The sequence below is a fragment of the Pinus tabuliformis genome, chromosome 2_1 (assembly GCF_031772625.1).
Source record: "Pinus tabuliformis cultivar Carrire ecotype Pingquan chromosome 2_1, CPIR1, whole genome shotgun sequence".
Classification (NCBI taxonomy): Eukaryota; Viridiplantae; Streptophyta; class Pinopsida; order Pinales; family Pinaceae; genus Pinus; species Pinus tabuliformis.
In genome coordinates, this window is record NC_142299.1 from 552,018,818 (window position 1) to 552,028,510 (window position 9,693).

Genomic DNA, 9,693 nt, shown 5'->3' on the forward strand with positions numbered 1-9,693 from the left:
GATGTAGTACTAAGGATAAATTATGAAAGATTCCCTAAATGCAAGTTCATAAAAAATGTAGATGCAACTACTCCCTTATTTGAAAAATAAAAAAATGCAATCAATGGTGTACTTGGGAAGAGTCAGTTAATAGCTCTCATCTTGCCATATCTCTTACATGTACAAATTCATAAGAAAAATAATAAAAACTGCACTAAATCCTATAGAATAAGAATCAAAGGTAAAAGAAGAAGGTTCAGAACTTGGGAGGATTTTGGCAGTCTGAGTGAGCCCATCCAATCTGGTTTTTCTCATTGTCATAAACAACAAGGTTCTCTTGCAAAGAGATATCTGCAAAATGCAACACACTTTTGTTACTTTATCTTAATACAATCACCAACATGTAGATTAAGAACATGCCTTAACTGCTCTAGATACAAGCCCACCCAAGGTCATTCATGACATGCTTGTAGAAAAATCAGACTGACAAACACACAAACAAGAAGCAGCAAAACAATATGCTGTTTCATTACCTCCAAGAATATTCGTGTCCACATTACTGATTGCAGTACCATTCAAGATTCCCAAGCAAATGTAACCTTTTTCCTATGCATTGAAAATCATTCAGCAGTAATCTTTTTTTATCATAGCAATCATTAAGCTTGATGAATAAATAGCTTCTTCAATAATATCTTCTTTGACAAACTCATAATGTTGATCCTTGAATGCTATCTCATGTTACAATCTCATCTAGTGGTAAAATACAGTTCTTATAGAGTATGTCAAAGCTTATGCATGCTTACACTGATGACCAAATAACCTTCTGGGAAAATTTCCATCTGTTTTGCTCTGGCACTTCTAAATTTGAGTGTTAACAACTGAAAGTATGGTGCCACCTTTGCAACAGAGCTGATACATTTCACAAAACTCGGGAAGCATTCAGGATACTAATATCTTTCCAATGGCCATAGTTTTTATAATTTGTACTCTAAATAATGCTAAGATGAAAAGGTTGACTTTCTGGCCATAGTTTTTATAATGTGTACTCTAAATAGGCCGGATATTGAAATTGAACTCACACTTGATTTTCAAAACTTAATCAAAACCATTTACCTGAACCTATTTTTCCCTCGCCAACAGAGTGGTAGGAATGAGTCTGATGAATCTTGTTCCAACTGATTCCTGGCTAGGTTTTTTTTAACATGTCAGCATTGCATTATTAGAAATAGACAAATTCCTTATAGTACAAGGGAAGGGTAATTTGTGATACTTACAGCTGGAAGGAAAGCACTATAAGCTTGATTTGTGAAGTATCTGTAGGAGCTACCACTATCAAATATTATTCTTCGTAGTCTTTTTCCATCTCCATCTTTGTCAAGGGGTTTGTTCCCAAACATCATCTGTGCATCCCCCACATCATAGTGTTTTCTGTAAAACAAGAGAATAGTATGATAATAGAAGTTCACAGATTATTTTAAATAACAGATTAAATCAAGAAAGTTTATTTTAAAGGGATTCCAAGTTCATTCTTAAAGCAGAAGACATGGGAGTTGTTTCTAACTAGAGGCCTATGATGCAACTCAGTGTCCCTAATACCTATGAATTATGGGCCAAGTCTAAAATGCAAGATGCTACGGTAAGTAAATAGCAAACTGGCTTTAGGATGGGAAGATACTTGTCAGAGAATATAGTTAACTCGTAGGAAATTCTGGACTGAGCTTCAAGAACAGATCAAAATATATTGTTAGTAATGTACTTCTCCAAGGCTTAGACAAAATGGAGTTACATGTTTTCATGTTGATGTTTCTGAAGGAAGAAATACTGTTGCAATGACATCTCTTTACTTCATCTTTTTCTTAATAAATATGCCATAGGGTATATGATAATAATAATTTCAGGTCTTAAACAAATACATCTCCTACAAAGTGGTTCTTAGTTGATTAACAATTATCTTGCAACAGACATAGTTTTACACCTACAAACAGATCATATAATGTGGAATGGACTAGAAAGCCTATTGACAACATTTGTTTAGTAATTTGAGCTTAAAGTGGATGTTAAGGAAGAAGTTATAGCCACCCATTCTATGAATCTATTCAAATGGAGTAATGGCTTCTTCAGCAAGGATGGAGATAGTTACAGAAAGAAGAAAGAGGTGGCCTCTATTGGAAACCATTTTTCCTACAAGTTTCCTCTTGCTAAACAAGGGAGTGAGCTACAAATAAAATAAACATAACAAGTAAATATGAATGGATAACAGTTATATATTCATAGTTGGGGAATCTATCATCTTTTGAAAGGGTATTTGCACAATGTCTATTGATTATTCCCCTCCAAAAAGTAAGCATCTTGGTCACATGATTGCATTATAGTTTATAACAAATGATAAATGGTCAAATAGAAACTAAGCAAGTAAAATGAATGAATTAATTCTAAAGTGTACAGCATGGAGCTAAAACAATTAGTTATTCAACACTATACATTTGGTACCAACTTCCAAGTATAAGGCGGTAGGCTAAACATATTAAAAACATGAGCCATGGAAATGGCTGATAATATGAAAGGAGAAAAAAACAACTTGCTTGAAAGCAGAAAGAGTTTTTCATATATTTAACATTATGTATATTATAGAAGTAAAAGATGAATCTTTTATCATATTGTTCAAGTTCCTTTGGAGACGATGGTGAAAATGTTCTCAGATTGTTATTCACATTTGTAATAACCTAAGATGGTCCTCGTCTTATCTGGTAATCTAACTCAAAATAGTTGGTATCCCACTCTAAGATAGCTGAGGCAAATGACATTTAAAAGGCTGCAAAGAAGAAGAAACCTTGATGAAGATCAAGCCTACTAAGTTGCATGTGAAAAAACAACTGTTTAAGATCTTAAGCTGGAACTAATGTACAGACACTTGAGTGACAACTAGAAACATGGAATCTAGCTCAATATCCTTTTCTAGGATAGCATGAGGCAAAGGAATGTTTTAAGACATCTGGAAGTTGGAACCTTAGATTTTTATATCAGAAAGGTCACAAAGAAAAGGAAGAACCTTGATGAATATTAAACCTGCTAAGTTGTATATGAGAAAAACATCTAATTAAGATCTTAAAATGGAACTATTATACTTGGGTGACAACTAAAAACATGGAATCTAGCCTTTGACAATTTTAAATTAGTCGTTATCAAAACAAGATGAAAGAATGTAGTAAATGATATTTATAGACAATATCCACACTAAAGAATAGTTAGACAGAAAATGAGATGCTAATATATATGTCACATAAAATGTGTAACAAAAATGAAGGTGGCATTGTTTATTTTGGGAAATTCTAATCTATTTACAAGCGTTTCAGGTATTTTTGTTCCAGGGCATGGAAGTAACCTTTAAGGAAAATCAAAGAGAAAGATGTAAAGATGGGATTATACAATGTGATACAAACCAAGTCATTTGTAGATAAATTGTAGAAGAGGAAGATCTATGGTTTATATGTTAAGCTAAAAGTGCAACTCTGAGTAGAAGCTATGGGTTCATATTATCACCTCAATGTACTATTATGGGTATTATTCTTCTCTTGAAATTGATGTAACTATTTTATCTCTATTTAATAATCCTCGTTGTTGTTCAGCTATGGAAATCTCTTTTGAAAAAGGGTTCGATAAGATGCTAGTGTTGTTCATGGGGCAACTCAAACTGTCAGAACTTAGACCTATGACAACATGGAGAGGAAGAAATACTCAGAGAAAATGCAGGGTTAGATAGCCTAAAAAATCTATTCCTATACAGAATCCAGATTGCTGTGGAGACTTGAGGAAGGGATGGAATAACATCAAGAGAAAACTATCAAGATTCAAAACTAGTTTAGATAGATGAAGAAGGACAATAGTTTTGGTGTTGTATCTCAGGGTACAAAAACCAGAATTACTGGAATTAACAGCAGATGTGTCTGAGCAAGTTGAAAACTCTAGGAGACCGTTTTTCTGTAAAACAGAACACAAAATGAAGATGAAGAACAACATTGTGAATATTCTGAATCCTAAAATGACCATGGGGTGGATCTGGAGGAATTTCGTCCCATCCATATAATCAAGACTGTAGATGAATAACCTTATCCAAACTCTCCATCGTTCTTGTACTGAAGCATGTTAAAGGACAGAAAACGGGAACTCATACAATTTACACAAATTTTGGGTCAATTAAATAATCAGCACAAATGAATTCAAAACAAGAGGGCTTTGCTGATTCGGAGAATTCAAGATTAGCAGTTCAATGAGGCTAAGAAGTGAATTTATACTATGTTCCTTGAGGTTGAAATTAAACGTGAATTCTACTATGTGATGAAATAGTATTTGGTGCCTATTATATTGATCAAATTTTTGTGTTGAGGGTTACTTTTATGAAATATGTCGAGAAAGATTCTACTTGATTATTCTTAACTTTAAAATGAAAATACAGAAGAGAGTGGATTTAATTTGATCTTACGTGGATGGCTTGCCAAGCATGGGAACCCAAGTCATGGCTGAGGTGGATACAAGATCATCACCAAAGAACATGTATCCCCCTTCTTGTCCTCTTCCAGAAATACAGTGACCTATCACATTCTTGACGTGGCCTTTCTTTGCCCATTGAGATGGAAGACTTGCGATACCACTTCCAAGACCCAAAACACCATCCATGTGTGTCACTGCCAAAGATCCTTGCAGGTTATATCGACACCTGTCACAAAAAACATCTATGAACATGGGTGATCACCTCGATTTATTTTAATGCCCATCACAACCACTACGATGTTCACCTAAAACACTTTTTCCATTTTATTTTTCTACATCCTGCACACCAGGATGGTCTATCAAGCCTTATTAAAATATATAGTGACATTTTTTGGATAATCAAGATTATCAGATTCCATAATTCAGTAATTTTTCTACATCCTCCACACTAGGACGGTCTATCAAGACTTATTAAAATATGTAGTGACATTTTCTGGATAATCAAGATTATCAGATTCCATAATTCAGTAATTTTCATAGTTTTAGAAGCTGTTTGAAAGAAATGAATTCCACCTGACACAAACAAATTAACTAAAAGAAGCAACACATACCCAAAAACAGAATTTGCTGGCACATCAACCTCCATTGGTGAGATTGGTGAGAAAGGCCCAAACAGTGTCTCTAACAAGGAATCCCAGAGAATAGCTATGATCGGCATAACCAATATCATAATCGCACTGTTGAGACATTCGTTTGTGGTTGTGATTATGACCACTTCCTGCCTGCACAGCGGCACACAGAGGATTGGTGCTTGGCACCAGGGAGCCTTTCTTTAGCTTGTACAATGGATGTGATCCCTGCATAGAAGACATAACCCTCTCATGTTGTCTCAAACTACCGAAACCAAGATAGAATGAATTCAAGAAATAATAAGTGTCCACTGATGACCCAAAAGCTGAGAGTGTAGTCAAATGAATCCATTATAGTAAATCAAGGAAGTGCAAAAGACATATCCAATAGAGGAATGCAGAAAGACAACTAAAAGAACATACAACAAATGCAACCCATGATGCAAATGATAACAAGTAGAAAAGAATTTCCATATGCATCAATTGGGTCCTGCCAAGCACCATGAATATCTAGAAATCCAGCATGCTCAATGCCAGATTGGAATGCATGCTTAAACAAAAAGAAAGAAATGCATGGGATACTGACCCACAATGCAGAGGCTAATAACTTGGCTTATAAACCCATGATAACAACATAAATCCCAGTGTCCAAAACGGTATTCACATGCAAATAAAGCCACTCCATTCATAGAAAGAACCTCGAAAGCGATGAACCCCGGGACCCTGAAATTACCCCAAAAAGCCCATAAGATCGGTTAAAAAACTATATAACCATCCAGAATTCACTTTCCAACACTGTTAAAACCCTTTAGTCTCATAGATCATTAAACCACATTAATGGCACCACTTAGTCATCAAAAACTGCGAGGATTTACTCTCGTACCTTAACGCCTCCTGAAGAATGAAGAAAAGGGTTTCAAAAACATTTCTTATGAATCACATCAAAATTTTTGAAATTCAACCCTACGTAATATTTAATTCCAGCATGTTAAAAAACATTTCTTATGAATCTCCAGGGATTTCTGTTCTGCAATCCTGAAGTGTCTCAACTGTCACAAAACCTTAAAGAAAATTTTGAAATCTAATGTCCATGAAACCTAAAACACAAACCACTTTATGCTCAACAGGTAGAAAGCTTGGAACATTTAATCTACCCCTTCATCTTGAGCTTTGACAAAGGCTTCTTCCTCAAGTTTGCGACCAGCAACAATTTCTGTCTCACCATAGACTGGTAAATGGGCTTCAGAATCATCTTTTCTTTTTCCAAGAACATTGTCTTTGCCAGTCTCTGTTGTCTCCTGCTCCTTTGTCTTTGCCATTCCTAACATGCATATTGAATTTATATTTTTCTTAAATGCTCAAGACAAGGAAGGCCTGAGCAGAAGGTTGGAAAAAATAAAAAAATCAAAAAAATCAAAAACCACTTTAGCCTTGAGTGATTTAAAAAGTATCGAAAGGAAAAAATTGAAAAAATAAAAAACTTCTTTAAACAAGATCAAAATAATCTAGTTTCTCTGCGAAATCCTTTCAGAATTCAAGTCTGGAATTTAACTATACATAAACTATGACCAGTATAGTAAACTGTGACCAATACAAACACGATTTTCTGCAATTCCTTGAAGCAAGCTTCGAAGCAGTGCATTATTGTTTAAATGTATAAAATATTGCCCTGTTTTGTAAATTTTCGAGCAGCGAGAAAACACACAGAATAAAACCCTAACCTTACTCGGCCTGTCTCCGATCACTTCATAAAATAGCTCAAATTGGAAGGCTAAAACAACAAACAAGCTGTCAAAACAACCATGTCATACCCTGCCATGGCCTAGACACCTCCTGGACTTTGTTTCCATAATCAGTGCGACGGACCGCTTCTTTGTTCAATTCTTCTCAATGACAGCTTTGAGGAATCAAGGGGCCGACCTGACTGAACAAACCCTTGGCCCTAAAAATTTGACAGATGAAAGAAATGCTCACTGTGGAGAGCTAATGATCCTCTGTTCCATTAGTATTGTTTTCGCTTGTGAAAGCTTCTTGGATCTTGTGATCGTTGTCCCAGAAAGGAGGAAATACAAGCATGGAAGGGAAATTACTGTGCAGGTAAAAGGGGCATTCGATAACAGTGAAAGCGTCCCATTTATCAACACATACATACAACTGATATAGTTGATGCTCTCCCTCCTCGCTTCTGTTGCATTCGATTCTTAGCAGTTGTACAATGCTTTCTCTAATGGCTTCTTTGATATTCCTCAAACTGTATTCTCTTCCGTCAGGTTTAATACCTGCAAACAAACTACCAATTACTATTACAAATCTAAATACTGATTTTGTATGAAAGAATTAATTTGGCAGCGGTCTCGTGGTATCTGATCACCTGCTTCTTTAAGCGCCCCGAGAATGTCCATATTTTCTCTCAAGGAAAGAGCCGACTCAAAGTATGAATGCTCATCAAGATTGAGAGAGCAAGTGCCATGCTTCTCCCATTCGTGCCCCCAGAATTTGTGTCCATCACTGCTAGGACAGCTTAAAGAATCCCAATATTTGTTCAGCTCTTCCTTCAGATCTGAAATCTCTAAATTCTCTCACAATACATAAAATCCGGCCATGATCATATAAGTCAAACATTATATTTTATTACCACGCATGGAAAAGTATAGAGTGAGCAGCACCTTTGAGTAATCAAATTCTCTGGAAGAATCACAGAACTGTGGACATTTCCCGTCGCTATAATTGGGCCAGAGACCATGAATGGAAAAGTCGGAAGTAGGCTTTCCTGTGCGAGGGTAACAACATCCTCTACACGTATCATAGTATGAACCAGGCCACTACATTTACAAGCAATTGATTTCCATTAACATACACTACGAGAAAGAATACTGAAGCAGAAAAGGAATTTGATGTTCAGAATGAATAGATACCTATTACACGAAATAATAGAAATCCAAGGATCTCACAATAACAACAATGAAATAGCACTCAAATATGATGAGCACCAAAATTATACTTCAGAGGAAAGTCGGGCATTTGAAATCCCCCTTCAGATCTTCTAATACATCACTATCAGATTTGCATCTGGAAAGGCAGGTAGCCCGCCAGGAGCACAAACTTTGCAGGGCCAGATGTTGGCCTTGGCTACGTCGTATCCAGAGGGTAATCACCTGCGGTGAAACGTATGACAGCGCGCCGCACGCTGTGTGGAGAAGGTCCTCGGGTATGAACTGTTCTCACAGCGCACTGAGGCATATCGCCATTTTCGTCTACTGGTTCTCCGACTTCCGGTGACATGAACCCATTTTCGTCTACTGGTTCTCCGACTTCCGGTGACATGAACCCTGGTTCTCCGACTTCCGGTGACATGTGATCCAATGGTTCAACCTTTCTCAATCGTCTAACATATAATCTAACGGTATTTAAGGGTGACAGATAGACAACAAAGGGAGTTCATTTCAGAGGGAACGCCTTACAGCGTAATTAGATTATGGAACACATGCTTATAATGTATGTTATGTATAATGCGATTTTCCTACAATAATAGTTATTACAACTCAATTGGGATGCCCATTATCAAGCTTTGTATGAGAGGCCATGTAGGACACCTTTGAATGGGGAAAGGATGGAGGACATACTAATCCTAGAGCTAGAAATTGTTCAAAAAATGGAAGATGAAGGAAAGTAGATTTAAGAAAGGTTAAAGGAAGCACACGATAGACAAAAAAATTATGTCAATGTACATAGGACTATTAAAAGTTATAAAGTGGGATACCGAGTTTTTATTCATGTATCTAGTGCAATAAGAACAACATTCAGTTACCTTCATATGTATGACCTTTTAGGATCAAAGAGAAAATTGGATCAATTATCTATCATATTTTACTCCCATCCCACTAGCTTAAAACATGTGATCTTTTTTCATGCATGTATTCTATGAAATTATGTTTTTGATGAATCTCACAAACTTGATTAGAGGGAATTGTAGGTCTTAAACATGGGATGCATTACAATCAAACTATTACGCACAATGGAATATAAAGTTTGACAACTTAGGAATCACTTGGTGAAAGAGGTTAAGGTCAAGTGGGACAAGTATATCTCAGGGAATAATACCTGGTAGAATGCAGAGACTATACGTTGAGATTACCCCTCACTTTTTGACCTCATGTGATGCCCATTTTGACCTGGATAGCTACTTATGCTAATTCCCTATTTGTATTTTCATGATGTTTTATTTATGAACACTATGTAACATTGATTAATTTCAATTGGATAGATGGACTTACTTGTATAAAACACTCGATAAATTTAGTTTATGTTTGTTAAATATCTTATATATGATTTATGATTTATTTGACGTATGATTTTCTTTTAGCATTCTAATGTTAATTTAGAAATTTTGGGGTTTGGATACTTGATCTAATAATATGATCACTAGGATCACATGTATATATATATATAATTTTTGTATAAATGCTTGGATGAGAGCTAACCTTTAGATTGGAAGTGGGCTATGTGATAGCTATAGATCTATGTTAACAACTAATGGATGTCGAAACCTCAAATAATGAATGGTACAATGTACATTGTTTTATTATATTTTATATGG

At 35.7% G+C, this 9,693-nt stretch overlaps 1 protein-coding gene and 1 pseudogene across 1 annotated transcript; both read right to left on the reverse strand.

Annotated features, from left to right (window-relative positions):
* Positions 1-235: 235 nt before the first annotated feature.
* Positions 236-6,415, reverse strand: LOC149201552 (aspartyl protease APCB1-like; annotated as a pseudogene).
* A 474-nt stretch (positions 6,416-6,889) lies between these two features.
* Positions 6,890-8,290, reverse strand: LOC149201553 (ribonuclease 1-like). Its single transcript, XM_089399768.1, has 2 exons — positions 7,468-8,290; positions 6,890-7,375 (listed from the first exon to the last, which is right to left on the reverse strand). The coding sequence occupies exons 1-2, from the start codon at positions 7,496-7,498 to the stop codon at positions 7,080-7,082; spliced, it is 327 nt and encodes a 108-aa protein (XP_089255894.1). The 5' UTR covers positions 7,499-8,290; the 3' UTR covers positions 6,890-7,079.
* Between the last annotated feature and the right edge of the window lie 1,403 nt (positions 8,291-9,693).

What these genes read in the sequence shown, in the direction of transcription:
- LOC149201553 (XM_089399768.1), bottom strand. Translation starts at nt 7,498, where the DNA reads ATGGACATTCTCGGGGCGCTTAAAGAAGCAG. An exon ending in CGGGGCGCTTAAAGAAGCAG is followed by an intron (nt 7,376 to 7,467) that starts GTGATCAGATAC and finishes GTTTGTTTGCAG; the next exon opens with GTATTAAACCTGACGGAAGA.